At 48.5% G+C, this 20,745-nt stretch overlaps 1 protein-coding gene across 2 annotated transcripts in view; it reads left to right on the top strand.

The window, feature by feature from the left end:
• The window catches only part of dip2ba (disco-interacting protein 2 homolog Ba), a 41,152-nt gene that overhangs the window by 482 nt on the left and 19,925 nt on the right, over positions 1-20,745 (top strand). Inside the window, exons 2-3 of one of the 2 annotated variants that reach the window (XM_076026384.1) lie at positions 19,033-19,104; positions 20,296-20,451. In XM_076026384.1, coding sequence (XP_075882499.1) covers positions 19,033-19,104; positions 20,296-20,451 — 228 coding nt within the window. Of the gene's footprint in view, positions 1-19,032; positions 19,105-20,292; positions 20,452-20,745 lie in introns of both variants that reach the window. The other variant, XM_076026383.1, reaches the window with a different exon arrangement.

The raw sequence follows: 20,745 nt of genomic DNA, 5'->3' as shown, positions 1-20,745 counted from the left end.
TGTGGCAAAATGAATGGCAGCACACACCGGCACTCGAGCTAGTTAGCTGGTTGTGTGCTAACACGGGATGCTAGCAGGGCATGACAAGCAACAACAGCAGCAGGAAGAGGGACTTCCGTCTCCTCGTGTCCTTCCCTGTTTCCTTCTTCCGTGTCGCTTGCAATTCGCGTCTCGGCGAACGTCCACACCGTAAACCTAAAGTGTGTGACGATAGGTGTGTGTCTGTCTGAAAGAATGGGGTTGGCCCGAGGCAAGGTCTGCCTATTTGGGTTCGACAACACCCCTCCCCAAACTCCCCCAGCACGTCACGTTTCCTTCTCCTCCATCATGACCTGTTCCCGAGGACACTTTGAAAAACCGTCCTCGGACGGGAATTTTTTTTGTTGTTGCTCGGCTTTCAAACCTTTCAGTGTTTCATTTGAGGAGAGGATGTGAGACACTGTGGTGCTGGAGGAGGCCTGCGGGCATCATCTGTTATCACAGAAAGATACTGGTGTGTGTGTGTGTGTGTGTGTGTGTGTGTGTGTGTGTGTGTGTGTGTGTGTGTGTGAGAGAAGGGGGGGGGGGCGCTTGTCACCACTACATGACCTCAGAGGATTCTAGGATAATTAACCAGATGCGTTCACCTGTGTGTGTGTACCTGCCATTACTACAATTACAGGGTGTGTTTGTGGCCCTCGCAGAGCTCTCTCCTGGGTGCACGCCACTTGTGGATTTCAGGCTTTTTTTAAATCTTTATTGCAGTGTGCAAATATATCAGCCTGCTCACTATTCCCAAGCAAAGTGTAAATTAACGCCCCCCCCCATACCACCACCAACCACCCACCCTGGGGCAGCTGCTATCTTGGTTGACACCCATCAACAACACACTCCATAGCACAACACCCCACCACACACACACACACGCACACAGACACACACCAGCCCTCACCTCGATACGTCCACAGTGCCATCGGCACCTAGGCTGTATTCTTCTAGCAGGGGTGAGCGAATTTCGTTGCCCTGCGCCTTGACAGCTGCGTCAACCTACCCATGTTGACCATCTCTCTCACACACACACACACACACACACACACACACACACACACACACACACACACAAGCAAGCATTTTTCCCCAAGGAAATGCCTACATTGCCTTCTACAGCGTAGTTACTTATTACAACTTAATTACTTAACTCGTCTTCAATGCTGCAGTGCACCCACAGTGTACTATGGGCAAACTGATGGACAGACTGGTGGGACAAAATGGGTTCTAAAATTTGACAGAGGGTCCGGAGCAGGAGCAGAGGGATGGAGTGTTTTGGTGAGCCACCTCATAGGAGAAAAAAATATATCTGTGGATATGTAGAAAACACGTGCTTCAATTGAAAATGAACAAAAGTTTCTTTGAAGCCCCACGGTATTCAGCTCTTTATTGAAATGACTCTTAAAACAATGAAAAAATGGCTGAAATACATTTCTTTTAAAATGGCTTACTTACTATTAATATAATTTCTTCAGGTTCGGTGGGCCGATTAAAAATCTTAATGGGCCGCATATGGCCCCTGGGCCGTAGTTTGCCCATGCCAGTTCTAGTCTCTAACACTACATAGATGGGGGAAATTCACCCCAGTAAATGGATAGTAGGTCCAAGATGCAACTACTGCTTGAACGAAAACACACAACCTTGAATTTGCTGCACTTTATTTTTCATGCAACTTTAATGAGATGTCATATAATCTGGTGAAAAAACCCCCATAAATCCGAGCTAATCTTGAGAGCTGTTTTCTATCTATACTGGAGGACTAATCTCTATGTCATTTACAAGGCCTCGTGTTATATTTGCATGTTGGCTGCATTAACCCATCGTGTCCAGTGGGTCACGATGGGTTAATGAAAAACATTCACGACGCATTCCCGCTTGCATCCTCACGCCGCATGTCATCTCCTCATTGCCTCTTTCTTCTTCTCTAAAGTTCATAACAAACTCTCCTCGGGACTGGGGCGGAGGTTGGGGGGCAGAGGGGGCGTGGAAATGCCTGCGCCGCTGCCGCGTTGCTCGGCTAAGAACGCGGCCGCTGCCAAATGGCCTCTTAAAAAGCCTGAGCCGTTTCTGCGAGCCCCCTGTGACCACGGTGGCGACACAATGAGGACCATTCAGCTGGTCTGAGCCGCCGTGGCCAGGAGCTGCGCTGCCATTTAGTCCATTCAGCCCAGCCCGGCCTTTGTGCCGCACGCTGGAATGAGCTGTCTCCTCCGCGGGAGGGAGGGAAGGAGGGAGTCCAGGGAGGCAAGAAGGGAGGGAGGGAGAGGCCGGCGCTGGTCATGCTTGAGGAGGTGACGTGTTGCCAGAACTACTGAGCGAGGGAGGCAGCTCCCCCACCCACCTGACCCGGTCACCCTGTCTGCCAACACTCAGCTGGGCTGGGGTGAAAGTTCATGTCAGGTCCTTCCTCTAGCTGCTCCCTCCGCCCCTCCCGCAGCGCTTCCCGAGCTTCTTCACTCAGTCGCCGCTGACTCAGACAAAATTTCACGCGGATGAGTTTCTCATCCATAAATTAGTAGCTGGTGCCGTCGGCCAAGTCACTGTTTTGTCATCAGAGAACATCTTGAAATAAATTGGTGTTTCCTCCCCGGCCTGGGATTCTAAACCACCGGGATCTCGTCTCGTGCCCGGGCTCGTCTGGCGTTCACGTGGAGCTGGTTTTAGCTCCCACAACCAGTTTGTGTGGACTTAAGCCGCGTTCAGACTGCCAGCCAAAATCCGATTTTTAGCCCATCCAGATTGATACCGGATGGCTCTTTTGTAGTCTGAACAGTCCGATTTTTTTACAAAACTAATTGAAACCACCTTCGGGAGGTAGTTTCAAATCGCATTTGGACAGATGACAGATCTCAGTCTGAACAGCTCCAAACACACAGATCAGTTTTTACTGTCCGTGAAGACGCCTCCGCTCCGACGTAGTTGCTACAGCAACCTATCGGATTTGAGAAGGGATCTGATTTGAATCAGATTTGCCTGAATCTGATTCAAATCGGAGCGCAGCCTTAGAAGTGCAGATTGTTGCCACTTGCATCTTTTCTGGGCCTCGCACCTCAGTTAACCAGCCGTCGCTCATAGATGTATCAGGAGGAAGACGCCTCCGATAGGGACCGAGTGTTGGTGACGGCGTGTCGGGCAGAGTCAACAGTCTCTCACCTCCTCCTCTTATTTTTTTTTTTTATGGACGGCACACGGAGCAAACATGTTGTTTTTGTTAGGAGGCAAACGGCTTTGTTTTTGCATGTCTGACGTTTGGCAGACACTTCCTGAAAATGGGGCTTGTGTGGTGCAGAGATGTCATTTGCAAGGCGAAGGTCAGTGGCAGCAAAGCAAAAGAGGAACATGAACCTCTCACGCGATAGTAGAGCCACATTGTTTTGCAGCGTTTGTCACTGTCAGGAGACTCTTTGGTTTTCGCTCCTGTGAATGCAGCTTCTTTGCACACGTCTTGATCTTGGTTAAGAATGAATACAGCTGCAATTATTCAGATGTTGTCATCTGACCATCCAGATAAACACGGCAAAAAGGGGAATTATAACATGTCGTCTTCTATTGTATTCTGTTTTTCTATGTGTATATATACTTTTGTGCCCAATAGACCAGAGTACTGAAGGCAAAGTCCTCCTTTTGGAAGATTCTACAGTGCCAGCGCCTCGGGTCAAAGCAGATGGTTGGCCGTTCTTGGCAGCAGCCTTTGAGCCTTTTGTGACCGTATTTACATGTGTGCGTGCAGTTTGCTCACAAAGCGCAATGTGTTTGCATGCTGTCATACTGTTAAACATTAAATAGTTAATCACTTCTTCTGTTCCTTTCCCTCCTTTCAATGTGACATTGGTTCAGTTCTTATCGCCATGCCCTCATTAGAGAGTGTGTGTGTGTGTGTGTGTGTGTGTGTGTGTGTGTGTGTGTGTGTGTGTGTGTGTGTGTGTGTGTGTGTGTGTGTGTGTGTGTGTGTGTGTGTGTGTTTGGGGTTGTGACTTCTTCACACTCCAGGTAGAAGTCAAGGTGTGCGTGTAAGGAAAAAAATCGGTGCACTGTTCAGGTTTGATATGTTGGCGTCCTGCCCTCCAGCAACTTGCACGACTCTGCTGCTCGTTTAACACCCTCACATCAGTCAGAGAGTTGCCGAGCTCAGTTTCTCTCATATCTTTTCATATTTCCAACATTTGACACCAATATTTGATTTTTCAGCACCATCTTGTTATTGCCGTGGCAGGCCAAGATGATTCATAATTGTGAGTGTGAGTATGAACATCTCAAACAGTTTAGGTTCAGTGGAGGAGTTTAGTTCAAACACTTGACGAGCACAGTCAGAATCAAGAATCCTTTCATTCTCGGGGGGGGGGGGGGGAATTAGTCATCAGCCTATCAACCAAATGACCAATCAACGAACCAGGTTGTTTTTTATGGTTGCGGTCTGAAGTTAGCCAACCGCCGCTGAGGGCTAGATGCTCACCTGCTGACATTGTGCGTTGCCTCCCTTCCGTACCTGTACACAACCTGTGACTCACAGGCAGCGGTCGAGGCGTGTCTCTTCCTCTGGGCAACATCCACCCTCGGCAAAGTGAAAGAACCTGTTTGCGCTTCCTGCTCGCTCGCCCGCCGCTGTTTACCGAGCTGATTGGTGTGATTGCACCTGTGTGACTCACAGCGAGAGGTGGAGTGAGTAAGCTTCTTGCGATACGGGACCCCTCCCCGGCCCTCGGACGTGCTCGCAAGACACACCTTCACAACCTACAAGCATATCTGGGCCAGAGGTGACGCTGAAGCACTTCACCGATGCTAATGGTGTGCAATCAAAGTCGGTCTGGGCCCCCGGCTGCCACGTTCTAAACCAGGGGTCACCAACCTTCTTGAACCTGAGAGCTACTTTGTGGTTTATTAGTCATATGAAGGGCAACTACTTTGCTAAAATCCCCTGAACTATTTTTTTTTTTTTTCGCAGTTGGCCCTGAATTTTAAACATAACGCACAAAGTAAGGATATTTGTGTTTGGTAGATTATTTCTTTGTTGTAACAACACTTCTTGGAAATAAATCTTATAACATTGGAAAGCCTGTTTATTCCCCTTTTTAAATGGTTCCACACTCGTAAGGAACCTTGCATTTGTGGGGTGAGCAGCTGAGCAAAGTATCTGGGCTGCGCCCCTGAGAAATGTGAAAAATCTTCTCTGCCGAGTCAAACAGCTTATTCTGCTGTTGCTATTGACTCTTTTCTTTTGAGCTTCTGGTACCCCCAGGTGCTGCCAATCAGGTGCCTGAACTTGTGGAGGAACGTTGTGTTCAGTGATGAGTCCAGATTCTGGATCGTAGGGTCCAAGTGTGGAGAAGACGTGGAGTACGCCATGCGGGTCTGGTTTGTGTGGAGACAATGATCACGTTAATGAGTTCTCAATAATCAACAATTACTTAACAAGGTTGCGCTATTTTTAGGACGGGCCTGCGGGCCACTCATGCCGTCCTTCACGGCAAACCTGGTATCGAGATCTCGTAGACTGTTTTCACAGCAGCAGCAGCAGCAGCAAAAAGGTCGGTTAACAAAGGTGTTTCCTGTGATACCGACTGGGCCTCCATTCCAGTCACTCCTGGAAGTGCACTATCACTCCACCACAAACAAGTGGAACTTTGCCTGCACAGATTGAGCAGCGTCTGAATCTACAGGCAAACACGAGTACTGCCACATTGTATCGCTTTTTATTTTTTCATACGATATGACTTTCATGTTCTCTCGAGACTCTTAGTGGCAGTTGGTGAGAGCCACATGTTGCTCGGGTGCAGCAACGCGTCAGAAGTAACGGCAGAAACCACGACGGGCAGGAAGAGGAATTTATTTCATTTTATTTTTTTAGAAACTAGATTTGGCACAAATTGTTTCAAAGTGGGGAGGTGTGTTTTCTGTCTGCATGTTTTTTTTTTTTTTTTTTCAGATTTCAAAAGTCAGATGTGAACCGGAGAAGTGTTTACTGCAAATATTAGTCTGAGCTGAAGTTGTTGTTGCTGTTGGAAGAGGCAACGGTAGTAATTTGCCCTTCCGTCGCCACCATCGGCATGTTGTGGAACACCAAGAATAAATAAAAAAAAAACAGAAGATCGGCTCCCACAACATCCACCAGTGGAAAAAGCAAAAACCAAAGTTGAATGAGTTGTTGGCCAAAGACACGGTGCCGCTTTGTCCGGGTCAAAAATCCAGAGTAGAAAACAGTTTCGACTTGAACTGCGACTCTTTGCTGATTCGTTCACCCCAGGAGACTCAAAGGAAGAAGTCAGTTGTTGTTGTGTTGTGTTTTTGTTGGCCACCACTCGCCCGTGGAGGCTGATGCAGAGACCCTCTCTCTCTCTCTCTCTCTCTCTCTCTCTCTCTCTCTCTCTCTCTCTCTCTCTCTCTCTCTCTCTAATATATGGCCAGGCTGTATCCACTGCCCGGCCGGCCCATGTGACCGTGCTAATGCTGAAGAATGCTCTTGTGAATATAAATAGACCTGGCCGGCAAGACAAATTTGCTTTCATGCCTGAGGAGGAGAAAACAAGCGTCTCTTTGACACAAAGGCCTCGGCGGAGAGTCGCAGTCGTCGCTAACGCTGCGTGCCGCTGTCACACCAGACAGGCTGATGTTCCCGGCTGCTGATCAGCCGCTCAGCGGCGGCAGACACTTGCACATCGGGCGCTGTCTTTTTTTTTTTTTTATGTAGGTCACTGTGACACCTCAAGCCTGTGTGTGAAATGCCACGACCTGATGAAAACGGCCCTCCGCGCACCAATTAGGCGGCGGGTCGGACCTGCCGCCGAGAGTCACCTCTGGGGTCTGGGAGATGCCGCCGGTGTGCTAATTGCCGGCGCGGCGCGGCTGCGTCACGTTCAGTGGTCCCGTGAAATGGAAAAGTCGCATCTGTCCATTACGAATCTCGACGGGGAATTTTCATAATCCTTGTTTGTTTTTTCAGCTTTTCAAAACAAGAACAGCAAGAACAGAACAAGCAAAAAGGACAAATATTCAGCTTCTATTACATATTGCTGTGACAGATGTGTCTCAGGTGTTTGTGTTCATGTTTTTACATATAAAGCAGGTGTGAACTATTTCTTCGTCAACATGAGATTCTTGATATTTAACCCTGACAAGTCATTTCATGGAGGGGAAAAAGATCAGTCTTCATCGGTGAGCTATCTTGCAGTGATCCAGGGTGTTTGCTGGTCACGCTAATCAAATTGTGTTTGTATAGCCTGGCTCCTCAAATACTGTTTGCCTCAAGGGGTTTCACATTCTCCACAGATGCAGCACACTCTAGCTACCCTCAAGCCCTCGAGACTGTCGAGGAAGCGCTGATATACAAGCTGATTAATAGTCTGTGTCTGCTTCTGCTTGTCTGGATGTGTGCGATTCCTCTCTAAAAGCACCAGTTCATCACTGAAAGGCTCCTGGATTAGGACCTACAATAGGCCGGGCAGGTGCAAAGCTTTTTGCTGCGATTTTAAATATTTTGAAAAAAAAAAACAAAACAAAATCACATCTAGTGGCAACATTCTTTGTTTCAGATGAAGGCCAGTGAATTAATTGGATCGCCAAGACCAGACTGCAAATTCTGATCTTGAGCTCTCCTGGATGCTTGGATCGTCGTCTCCGTTCACAGGTGATCCGTTCCGGATCGCGCGTTCAAGCTTCAGCTTCTCTCGTCTTCCGCCTGCCAGCAGCCGATGAGCGCGTGTCACTCTTCCTTTTTTCCCCCGCCGTCTCTCTCGGGACTCTCCCGGCCGATCATCCCCAGCTGATTGCCGCAGCCCTTTGAAGAGGGTGTTTTCTCAGCAGCTGCTCGGGTTTCTATATCGGAGCGCCGAGGCCTGCGTCACAGGAAGGCCTGATGGGAAACCAGAGCTCAGGGGTTGGAGCGGCCCTGCTCAAAAACGTGCAGCCAGAGTTTCCAGAAGGTCACAGGGGCTCTCCGACTCTCTCTCTCTCTCACTCTCCCTTTCTCGCTCTCCCCTACCGTCAACCCTCGGCATGCGTGCTCGGCACGTGACGCCCGGCCCCGCCTTCGCAACCAGCATTATTCCGAATAATATCCCCGCGGTAGAAGTCCTCAGGAAAAACCCCCTCGACACGCTGATGATTATCACCTCTCTTGGCCCCGTCAGGACACATTGTGTGTGTGTGGGGAGTTTGGATTGTAGTCGCAGACTCCAGAGGAGGAGGTAAAACAAAGGCCATGAAAACGGGCAGAGTGGGCAGAGCCTTTGCCTCTCAGACCCTCACATGTCTAGATTACATGTGGCATATTGTCCGTTCAAAACCTTGTAAGGAAGCGCTACCAGTCGCTTATTTCGATCGGTCTGACAGCTGTTTATTAAGATGAGTAGTTTATTTCAAAGGCTGATTTTTGTGCCTGGATTGCTGAACATAGTTGGGAAGTCTTTTTTAATTTCCCAGTGGTCCACTTGGAGCAGAACTTTGCTATGTAGTTTTCTTTCTTGTTTTTCTCCCCCTGTTGGAGACAACTTGCTTGGAGTGTGTTGTGATAACTGCCTCCCCTAACACTGAAGTGCACTGCAGACCCAACCGCCTTCTAAATCATCGTGAGTGTTTGTTTTTTTTTTTTTACATTATTCCAGCAAGTTTATTCAGAGCAGACTCCGGCGCAGCGCCACTTCAAAAGTTTCTAGCACTGGCCTCCCGTCACTTTCAGAAAACTCCAGAAAGAATGAAGCGATCTGTTTTTTTTTTAACAGATGATTCGCGGCCCAGCTTAAAAACACCAAAACCCCTCCGCAGCTTTGCCTGTTGCTACGTTCCGAAACTGTTTGCAACGAGCGCCAGCAGGCAGCGTTACCTCCTCATCTGGACATCATACTTAACTTCGGATGATCCTAAACAGCAGCGCAAACTGAAACTATGACGGATGCACTGGGCAGATAATGGGAGTTACTAAAGAAGGTGTCTCTTTTCTTCAGTCGAGGGACAGTTTTGTGGTTTTTGCAGCTGCACTGCACGTGTATTTCTTCTGCTAATGCGTCTTCTCATGTTTCTCTCGCGGATTTGATCATACACCTGCTGCCTCTATGGTCTGGAGACGTCTGATGCCAACCCCCTCAACGACCTTGAACTCGCATCATCACATCCACCCAAAGTTCAGTATTTTCCAGCTCCAGGCTGGGCTGCACAACCGCTTCCACGGCGGCAGTAGATCTTCCTCCTGATGACAGGCTGTGTAACGACTGCTAGCGGTGGGCTGCGGGAGGTCAGGACCGCCGGCCGGCCTGGCTAAAGGCCGCCGCGTGCTTCACTGTCAGCTGTAACACTCAAAGGCCACTCAAAGCAAATTATGTTCTTCTTGGTATTGATTCAACAAGTCAGCTGTGCGGTTCACGTTCCTCGCCCCCCCCCTTCTCTTAACCCATCATCCTCCAGTCAAGGAGCATCACTTACACACATGTCACGAGGTGGAAGACCCGACACGCTGACCTGATCTTGTTCCTTCAGTCGTGCGCTCTCCCTTTATTAGCCTGGTAGATGTTTCTGTCAATTTCTAGTCGCGTCTTTCTTTGTCCTTATCGTCCGATGCTGAATCTCTGTGTTACAACACCACCACCACCGCAGCAGCAGCAGCACCATGTGAAACCTGATATCTCTCCAGTTCCTCCACTCATTGCCCTCTGGTTACCCAGCAATGCAGAAACACTGGTCTGTCATGCACTCAGTGCTCTGCCTCTCCCATTTATTCCTCCAGTCTGAGCAAACCTGACAGCCTCGCAAACTGCTGTTTACACTGAGAGCCATCCCTGGAGTAGAATTTGACCAGCACCACAGGCGTTTTCTTAATTTGTGTGACGGATCAGACGGGTGGATCGGCCTTTTGTCCCCTAAATGCGCAATAACCCAATGATCACTGATCAGCTCAATTAGAGACCTATCAGGAGAGCCGATCAGATGATCCAGACCCAAATGGTTCCTCTTGTTGTGTAGCTTTGTAGCTTTTTTTTTTTTTTTTTGACACCTTTGTCCCAGAGACGCATTTTCCACTGACACTGTTAAACAGCTGGATCCGTTTTTCCAGCCACGTCTCTAAACTATCGGACTCGGCCAATCTGTGCTCTTCCGAAGGCACCGCGGCTGGTGCCGGATGACGACGTGCAAATGAGGCAAGCAGTGAGATCAGAGGCTCGTGAGTCTCGTGGGGCGGGTCTCATCTCGAACCTCGACTGTTAACAGTCGTTCTCTGGTCTCTCAAAAGTTGGTTCCAAATTGTTGCTCTGCCAAATGAAAGTGACAACAAAATAAGAGTCAGAGAAACAATCTGGCTGCACACTGATGCTAGTTCCTTCACACAGGATGCAGCATTTTAATTCTACTGTAGGTGTGGTCACACACAATTGGACTCAAGTGTTTTTATCCCTCACAGGAAGGTCTGATTTGATGATCAGCAGTGATTAGAGCAGCGTCTCATGACCTGGGAAGATCATTCAGACTCCTTCATAAGTTAGACAAGGAGGTGTTTAAAGATATGAAGTCTTTTCACGTAAGCTTGTTGAAACCTCCGTTTTGAGCCATCAGGTGAAAGTGAAGTGATCCGTGGGTGCCATAAAAGAGCGCGCTGAGGCCTTTTATCTTGGGGACAGGCTGCAGTAGGAGGGTGCCAGACAGCTGAACAGGGTGGGCGGTCAAATCCACATTCTTGGACCGTGGCCACTGCCACTGTGTGCTCTGTGGCTGCGACGTTATCCCCGAGAACACACCTTCTCCCTTCAGCTTCCGCACCAAAGCCCTTTGAGTTCCGCCTGCACCGGTCTAAGGGATCCAGATGTCTTGTGGTGCGAGCTGCCACCTCCAGTAGGTGGAGGCTACCCCTACCTGCCTCGGAACGATTGGGCTTTCTTTGGGTAGCTGCGGATTCTTGTTCAGATTTTCCCTTGGCCAGGCCTCTCTGGCGGATCCACAGTATTGTTGGCCATGCAGCATTGCATCAGTGTTTTGAGACACAGTGGTGACGTGATAAAGACTCTCCTGCAGAGTCTGCCGTGTTTATGGACCAGTCCACCTCTTTGGAGTCTCAGAATCAGAGTATAAAATAAAGCAATAGTACATCAATAATCTAGAAGGCGAATGGTAAGCCTAAGAAAGTGCTGAGATGAAGGATGTTTTCGCAATTCATCCATTTGGAAATGAAAAGGGAATTAAACCAGCGTTTTAATCAGAGATTTATGGGATGTATGGGAAGGAAATTGACGCCATTTTCATAACGCCATTTGTTATAATTAAGCCCATAAATTCTGAAGTTGTTTTTTTCCACGCCAGTGCTGATGGATGACTCACAACTGTGAACGTATTCTCACTTTTATTTGGTTCTAGTTTGGGAATTTAGTGAAATTCTTCGGATCCACTGGTCCCGCCCTTCAAAATACGACCTCGGTCTCTGTTTCCAATCGAGTTTCTGTCATGACACCCCTCCAGTTTTGTTTTGTTTTGTTTTTTCACCGTACTGGTCGGCAGATTTCTCAAGTCGTCCAACGATCACGTCATCCTCCCCGTCCATCTGAAAACCTCAGCGTGGCTCCCCGAGGAGTGCGCGTGGAGGGGAGTGCGTTTGGAGGCCGCGCACGAGTGTTTCGTATCACTGTGGAGACTCGAAACTAACAGTTAGAACAGCAAACTCACTGTGGTTCAGGCTCTTATACGCCCAGTGAGATCGAGTTCCTGTGCACAACCAAGCGGGAAATCAGAATGCAAAGATTTCACGTTATTGTCGAGCTGCTCCAGTGAGATGCTGCATTTTTTTTAAATTTATTTTTCTTTTTTTCTTTTACGAATAAGCAGAACAAGACTTGTATGTAGACACGTGAGTTTTTGAGCAGCACTTTTGAAACTTTTGAAGTCAGTGCTAACATGTTTTTGCTTAGCTACTGATCGTCCCTTATCTGTTTAGATCGGGGGTCGGCAACCTGTGGCTCTTCTGCGCCTCTGCAGTGGCTCCATTTAGCATTGGAAAAAACAACAACAACCTAATAATATGGAAATACATTTCTCTTGAAATCGGCATGTTAAGAAAAAGCATTTGGAAAAAAAAAGAGATGACCTCTCCAAAAACATGTACACGGAGACGCTGGAAACAACTTCCACCAGGCCTCTTGTGGAAACTGTAGTTTTACTCCCTGAAGGCGGAAGAGGAAGAAGACCTGGAGCCCTGAACTTCTGCTTCGAGTTAGACTTACTTATCTACTTACTATCTCTGCCATCTTTGCGTCGTATCCACAAAGGTTTTTGAGTTGATGAAATGCAAGCGCAAAAACGCACAGAAATGTGGCACCTGATGAGTTGGAAGCCCAAATTGCGCTCTGGTAACCCTGCCGCATTTTGCGACCTAGAGCGTCAGATATTGTGACGTTGGTGCAAACGTCAGTCACCGGAAGTTTAATTTTCAACTGAGTACTTGGCTTTCTCCCCGAACTCACTGCCTCGGGTCTCCGTCACATCTCGTATAATGCCCCCCCCCCCCCGGCTCCACGTGAATGTTATTTGATGGCAGATGGGGCAAGATGGCTCTTTTGAGGGTGAAGGTTGCCGACCCCTGGTTTAGATTGCGCCGATGTGAAAAGATGAACAAAACACTTCAGAATGGGAGCAACGCTTCGGAACAAATGCTTGTTTGAAAGACAAATATGCAAGATTAAAACATCGGCAGTGTCTGAGACTGTCAGTGGGAGTTTGCTCTGAAAAGATCCGTCTTCAACGGCGACAAAGAAGCTTCTGAGACGTCCTTTGACCAGGCGTCGCGGCAGCGTCTTTGCTCTCCGACGTGTTTGTCTGTGTTTCCTGCCATTCTCTGAAGGCCGGGTTTCTCAGAAGATTAACAGCGCGGTTCATGTGCCTCACTATTAATAAGTCCCTGCGGCCAACCGCTGTTGTTCATGTCTGTATTTCGATGTAAATGTGTGAACTGAGGCTTGTTTGTGTTTGTTGTCGCTCTGCGTGATTCCTCGCATCATCCGATCACCAATAAAGAAAAAAAACCTTGAATCCCCCGTCTTCCCTTTTTTATGCTGGTCAGTTGTTTTTTTTTTTTATTATTATTGTTCACCTTAGTTGTGCAACTGAAATTTATCTCAAAAGACGAAACACATGTAAACAGTAGCAAGGAAAGCGGACTTGCCGGGCTTTTGGAGAAGTTACAACACAATGGATTCAAGATTTCCAGGAACACAAGAGTGATGGTTTTTATGGTTTATTACTTCTGTCTTTTTTTTTTTCTTTTAAGGATAACAAAGGTTTTACTATTTGTATGTGTGTGTGTGTGTGGGTCCAAAGATGTTTCTTGGGCGAGAGTGTGACACACTCTGTTGCCTGAGGAACCGAAACTGGTGAGCTAAACGGAAATTGTGGGTGGCAGTAAAACGTCGTGTCACTTCCTGTCTGCGCCTGATGCCACAGCTCTAATTTTCTACCAGTAATTACAGTGGTACACCCAGAGATTGTGTGTGTGTGGGGAAGGGTAGCTGGTGGTAGGGTGGCGGCTTCCGCGGTACCCGCGTTTAAATTTTAGATTTTCACTTGTGCAATTTCACCAGGAGGCGAAATGCATCAAGTCCCGTCGTCACTTGTTGTGATTACGTAAGCGTTACCACACGGTTGTGAGCAGAAGTGAAGATCTGACTCATGCGCTCAACAATAGCCAAACATGTCCTTGCATGCTGTTGTTGTGGTCGACAAGATGAAGCTCATCAGCTGGTGCGATGCGTTGGTGACCTTGGGTAGTTTGACAGGCACATCTCTGTGCATATAACGAGGGTTGGGCCTAGGGATGTTAACAATTAATCGCTTATTGATGAATTGTCGATTAAGAATTTAATCGATTAAATTAAATTAAATTAAATGAATTGCAATTAATTTGCCTTTTTTTAACACTAGTAGTTAATATCATTATAACAGTGTAGTGGCAGGAAAGAGCAATTCACCTGTAGATACTGTGATGGTCATAATATACCTTGAACAAGTTACTTTTAAACTACAAAAAAGTTGAAATGTGACCCATTAGAAGTCAACTTAAAGCCAGAGGAGAAATCTTAAGCGTGTTTTTACTGTTCTCTAACGTAAGTCACATTGGACCCCCAACATTATTTAAGAGTTAAATAATGTGTTCCTTACACGTTTGTCATTGTGAAATTTTGGTTCTCAGGGAAAATCACTGCTTATCAATTAGTCATTAATCGATCAATAAGATCAATCAACTAACCATTAATGAATTAATCGATGATTTGCAGCCCTAGTAGGGCACGTCCTGCATCTCTGTTTAAAGTTGTCACTGTATGACAAGATTTATCTTAAACCCTGCCGTGACCTATGACCCCCACTTTCACCCCTTTTTTGGCTTTTGTTATTTAGAAAACATGATTTAAAAAGTCAAATTGAGCGCTTCAAGCCCGGCCTCAGTCGGATGACTAATCCTAGCCGCGGCTTTGGGAATACCCAGAGTTAGAAAGTCACAGTTGTTTGTTTACTTCAGTGAAATATGTTTAAGGACGCCGGCTGCTTCCCGGTCCCGGCGCCGCCACCCTGGCTGCTCACTGGCGGATACACAGTGTAAGACGCACTAAACCACCTCCTCCTCCTCCTCCTCCTCCTCTGAAAGAAGAGTTAGTCAGCGCTTTGTGACCTTGTTTGGCAAAGTCTTGAATTCAGCATTGATTTATATTCATACACGAGCTGGATATTGACCTAAACTGCTGCAGTTGCGCAGATTTTCCAGATGATTTAGATTTATGGATTATTTTCTCGGTGTTATCTTGCAAGTCTGTGGAGATCTATAGAGATTTATTATTATTAGCGTGTAAAGCCGTTCCTTAGATTTGAAATGAGTGTAATAATAACATGCATACGTCAGAAGACTAGCGCACAAATGCAGCTGTCATGTGTCGGGTCGGAACGCCGGCACAGATTTAAGGGTCGTCATCGTGCCTTGATGTACGACTTGAGCCAATTAGAAAAAAAAAAAAAAAAAAAAGCCTTTACGTCCGACAGCATTTCAGCTGCAGTCTGTAATCACTGGCGTTAGTGGCAATGTCGTCTGTGTGTATGTACGTGTGTGTTATCATCCCCTCTGTGACCCTCCGCTGTCAGCTGCCCCTCTGTCTAACACAGGGGTGGGCAAACGTTTTGACTGGTGGGACACAATGGTGTCTGAAATTTGACAGAGAGGCCGCAGCAGGTGGATGGAGTGTTTTGGTGAGCCACCTCATAAAAGGAAATAATGTATGGTGGGATAAGTAGGAAACATGCTTTAATGTAAATTCAAATGACTCTTAAAATGATGAAACACAGATAAAACCTTTGGACACGCCTTCTCATGCAATTTTTTTTTTTTTTTAAACTTTACATCTTTCTACACTGCACATAGATACTGAAGACATCAAATATATGAGCAAGATATATGTAATTGTGCAGCAAAGAAAAACACGTTGAATAACTCTAAATATGCTTTTTATGAAAGGAGGCTATTTTGAAGAATTTAAAAAGATGACGAAGTTTGAGTTATTTTACACTTTTATTTTTTTCCCTACATAACACATAATGTGTTCATACGTAGTTTTTATGCCTTCAGAGAGAAACTGCAATGTCAATAGTCATTAGAAGGAAAGAAAAGACATTGAATTTATAGGGTGTGTCCAAACTTTTGAGTGGTAGTGTATTTTACCACTTACTTACAGATTAAAAACCACAAAGTGCCGCATTCGGCTCCCGGCCCCTAGTTTGCCCATGCTTGGTCCAACGTCTTGCAAGGTCAGAGGTCAACAGCCAAAGAGAGTCACAGAGGTCGCTGTCACCCGGCGCTGGATGAGCTTTTTCTTTTTTCTTTTTTTTTCCCCAAAAGATGAAAAATGCAAGGGATAATCAGCTCCGTCCATGCCGCCTCTGTGCATCTGACAGGGATTATGGTGATTGGACGTGTGGAAAAAAACAAGATGACATTTGTGGCTGAAAGGATGCAACGGCGCTTTGACACACTGACATACATTCGACGGCGAAGGAGCGTGATGCCCGCAGTGATTTGGGCCCAGTCAGCAGCAGCAGCAGCCGCATTCCACAGTGTGTACTGTAGCAGCCGTTAACCTGCACCAGCTGTGTACACACACACACACACACACACACACACACACACACACACACCAAAACAGACATATTCACTGCGAGGCCTCTCTGGCCCAATGAGCCGGATCTCCAGGCCAGTTGGCCCTCTGCGTTCTCCAATCAGCACATTCCTCCTCCCTGCAGACACTCGGGGAGAGAGAGAGAGACAGAAAGAGAGAGAGAGAGAGGGAGAGGAGAAGGTTGTTGGCAGCGGTCGCAGGAGGGCGGGGTGACGCTCACATCCTGTCCCCTGACCTCCCGATTACACACGGCGCACTCTCACACAGTCGTCTTGTTATTTTGTCTTGTTTTGTGCGTTTCTCTCTCAGTCAGTCAGTCTCTCGGCCTCGCTCTCCAAACCTCCAGCTTTCCCTCTGTTCCGCAGCAGCTGTCATCGGCCCTCAGTGTCTCTCTCCGGCCAGCCCCAGCGCCTGTTGTCGCGTCCGCGCATCGACGCGCACAGACTCTCCTCTGTGCGACCATGCACCCCCCCCCCACCCCCCTGCGGGCACGGCTGGAGCTCCGATACCAACGAGGCTCCGCCGGGCGACAATCAATGTCCTCCTGATTGCAAGCGCTTGCATGTCTGTCTGAGAGCGCCACCCCCCCACATCACCCCCCCTTTCTCTTTCCGACTGTAAACAAGCCAGTGGCGTGCCTCAGAGGAGCAGGAACAATAAAAAGGGAGACTTGCGTGCATTTGCTGCTGTGTGTGTGTGTGTGTTTACTCGGGCGTGTGGACCTTTAACTCCGTCGTGTTTTCTGCGTTTGCTTTTCACTCGTGCACCCCCTCCCCAGCCCCCACGCCCCTCAACAGTTTCCTCTCTCGCCCCGTTTTTTTTTTTTTTTTTTTTTTCGGTTTCGCCGAGCTGCGAAACCCTGAGCGTTTTCAGCTCGGGGAGGATTAACCGAGCTACAAACGGTCAGGAAAAACAACAGACGGCTACACGCTGGACACTAAAGGTCACTCACTCTGGACGACATTCCGCAGGAGAGAAAAAAGGGCCCCGTATCAGCTGGAGGGGGGCTGCAGAGTGCGATGGAGTTGGAGAGTGAGCGCCTCATGGGATGCCCCACCCAAGACCGCCACCCTCAGATCTGCTGTTAAACTCTGCCCCCCTCCTCCTCCGCCTCCTCTTCCTCTTTCCTCTGCTGTGTTATGGTCGCTTAGGGCTGCGGCCTCCAACCTTTTTTGCACCATGGCCCAGTTTAATGTGAGACAGTATTTTCAGGGAGCGGCATGAAAACCGTGGTATTTTCTAAATATAATGATAACGGTGAATCCACTGCGTACTCATTTGCAACTTTATTAGCAGCGTCCTCTTAACATGGCAACGACTCTTTTTAGCCCATCCAGATTGAACCCAGGACGACGCCTCCGCTCCGACGTCGTCGCTACAGCAACCTGTCTGATGGGTCAATAACGTGGCCCAGTCTGAACAGAGCCAGATCCCACTTGGACACTGTGAACAGTCGGCCCTCAAAATCGGATTTTTAGAAGGAATCGGATTTGAATCCGATTCGCCTGCAGTCTGAACGCAGCCAACGTGTCATGAGTAACATACGCTTTTTTCTTCCTCAATACTCCAAAGGCTGCTGATCTCTGGGTGGTGAAGCAGTTTTGAAGGCTTCATGGCCTCATTAGAGAGCCGGTTGCCGCATGTTAAGCAGAGTGGTCTTGTTGTGTAGGAATCTTCTGTCGAGATAAAATCTGTATTAGTTGCTTTCTCTTTCTTGGAAGTCGTGGGCTCTTCTTCTGTCTCCTCAGTGGGCCTTTTTCTCTTCGCAATGAATCTTTACAAAGACGTTTGTTTTCGCTCATGTTGCTCGCTAGCTTGCTGGCCCGTGGGTTCAATCTAGCAGAAATGTACAACGTGACTGAGACAGAGCCATAGATGGATGTAACGGAGAGAATCTGGTAATTTATCAAAAATAAAATTGGTCAGACTCAGATAATAAACAAAATGGAATTAATTTAATGGAAGTTAATTATTCTCTCTGTGCGGCCCAGTACCGGTCCGCGGCTAGGAGGTTGGGGGCCGCTGGCTTCAGGCTCCCATCACTCCCACACACCAGTTATCTCTGAGTTTCTCCACCAGGTGGCCGGGTGTCACCACAGTGCAGGGAAGGTGTTTGGGTTGAGGCTCAGCAGCCCTGTGGCATGTTGCTCTTGACATTGCTCGCGTGTTATAAACGAACGTGTGTGTGTGTGTGTGTGTGTGGAACTTTGCTGCCCCGGCAGACCAGTTTTTTTTTGTTTGTTGGGGTGGTAGTTGGGGGGGTGGGGGAAGTGTTCCACTTGTGAACTTTGTTCAGCTTCCACTCGTGCAGCGAGAGTCTGTCCAGGCCAAGGCCGAATGTGGAAGGGAACGGGTGGGGCCTTGTGTACAGTGGGAGAAAGGCTGCGGGGGGGGGGGGTTTGAGATAAATGGTTGCGCTCCATGTGAAACGTGTTCACATGGCTTCCTCTCTGCTGCGCTCGTTGTCCTTCCCACTTCCAAATAGCTTCACTATTGTTCGCCTCCCGGCGCTTCTCAGCTGGCTTGTCGTAATCGCGTTTGGGTTACGTCCCCCCCCCCCCACCCCTCAGCAGGAGGTTTATGTGTGCGTTTGTTGACGGGGGGGCTAATGCAGGGGGGGGGGGAGGGGGCCAAACAATGGCATTATCTCCTTGACGGCTTGTAAACGGGCCGAGCCGTCAGCGTGTTGAAGTTGTGCAGATGTGGCTGTAAAGAGGATTATTATGACTCAATCCCTCCGAGTGCTTAGTTAGCGGTGCGTCTTATCAGATGAGTTGCATGTGCGCTGTCTGGTGTCGAGTGTGTGTGTGTGTGTGTGTGTGTGTGCGTGTGTGTGGTAATCATGACGAACGTAACCACGATGTCTCTCTGGCTTCTCCTTCAGGTGACATCACACAGAAGGGCTACGAGAAGAAGAAAGCCAAGCTGCTGGCCTCCTACATCCAACATTTACCAAGTAAGAGCCAAACCTTCCTCCGCCAAGTCGTTTGAGCAATTTAGTTTCACAGGCCGCCATTAGTTTTATTCCTATGAAAACCCCTTTAAAAGGCCACGCCTGGGAGATACGGGACCGCCAACACAACTTTCCTCAGAAAACTAACTCCCCACAGAGCCCTTTGCTGCTTTTCATTCTCTTTGTGAGTCTAGGAACAAGATTACTGGCTCTCTGTGGCACTCTTGTGGTCACTTGGGATATTGCACCCACGGAAAACCCAAACGCTGACATCAAAAACGGCTTCTTCTATGACTACATCATCGTCCAAAGTGCCTCGAACAACAAAAACCACAGCGGTTTGCGTTTGCTCAACAGGATGAGGTGAAAAACTGCCGCTGGCTTCACTTTTAGGGAAGTGAACAGAGTTGTGTCGTGCTCTGGGAGCGAGCGCTGAGCCTCCGCGCTGACCCTGCTCGCTTCCCCCTTCTGAGTCAGCTGGTGCGCATGAGGAGGGCGCGGCATTTCCTCAGGAAAATTTTGCGGCACGCTCGCATTAGCATGACGGGGTTTTTCTGGATGCCTCACTGGAAGCTCATGTACAAGAGTGTAATACATCACCTCCCTCACTCCCTCCCTCCCTCCCTCCCAGCCTGCCGGTTTCAGCGCCGGGACTTTTTTATTGGCACGGCCACACAGGAAATGAAACAAGCGAGTGCAGAAATCCTTTACAAGCATTGTCAGTATTCCACTTTAATTAAATCGCGCTCTTGTGCCGGCTGACTCCTCGCGTCGAAGCGGCTCTGGAGGAAAAGTTGTAAAAGCTCCAGAGGTCACCTTCTTCTCCTGATCCCCTCTGAGCCAGCGTTTCCCCCTGGGGGGGCCTGAGTGTCCCATCGCAGCGAGGAGAGAGAGGACGGCACCGTCGACTAAAAATATACTGGCTCGCGTCTAGCCCAGTTCCATGTCCTGCCTTGAACAGCAGTGCGCGGTGGCATCAGTCAAGAGCGTGTCCTTATTCCGCTCGGTGCTCACGGGCCTTTGTGGCGCGGCTAAAATTAGACGTCTTTAGCAGCGGGGAGCCGCATGACTTTAATGCCGACGTACACCCGTAGAGAAGCTCTTGTGTTTTGTCATCCGTTCACGTCGCTCACGTCACGTTTCCCCCTTTGTTTGCCTCCCCCCTGCACCTGCTTTATGTTGGCCGGCTAGAAGATGTTGACGTGCCTCTGCCAGACGTGCAGCTCTCCCCGGGCCACAGCGCAGACCCCAGCCCGAGCCCCGAGACCCCCGGCCCCTCCACGTCTTCGGCCACCAGACACACCCGAACGCACCGCAGTGGAGGGGCCCGGGACGACCGCTACAGATCAGGTACCCTGCAGAACCGAAGTCAAACACAAGTGATGAATCGGGTCTTGTTGATGCCGTTTTTTCACAGCTACGGTGGAGCCACAAGCTGCTTCCACTGTGTCCTGCTCACTCGTGTAGATCTACTAGTAGAGCAAAAGTGTTAGCTGGTGCAAGCAGTGGCAGAGAACTGTGTAACAATACAGTACAACAATAGTGGAGTTCTTATCTGGCGTAGTCTCTGCCAGATAAGAACTAATGCAGCCAGTCCAGCTGTTTTTAATGACACTGTGGTAGAAGTTTTTTGGACACCTCGTG

This window comes from Nelusetta ayraudi, unplaced genomic scaffold, assembly GCF_046127955.1.
Source record: "Nelusetta ayraudi isolate G7.1 ecotype Tasmania unplaced genomic scaffold, CSIRO-AGI_Nayr_v1 ptg000019l, whole genome shotgun sequence".
Classification (NCBI taxonomy): Eukaryota; Metazoa; Chordata; class Actinopteri; order Tetraodontiformes; family Monacanthidae; genus Nelusetta; species Nelusetta ayraudi.
This window is presented reverse-complemented; position numbering and strand designations above follow the sequence as displayed.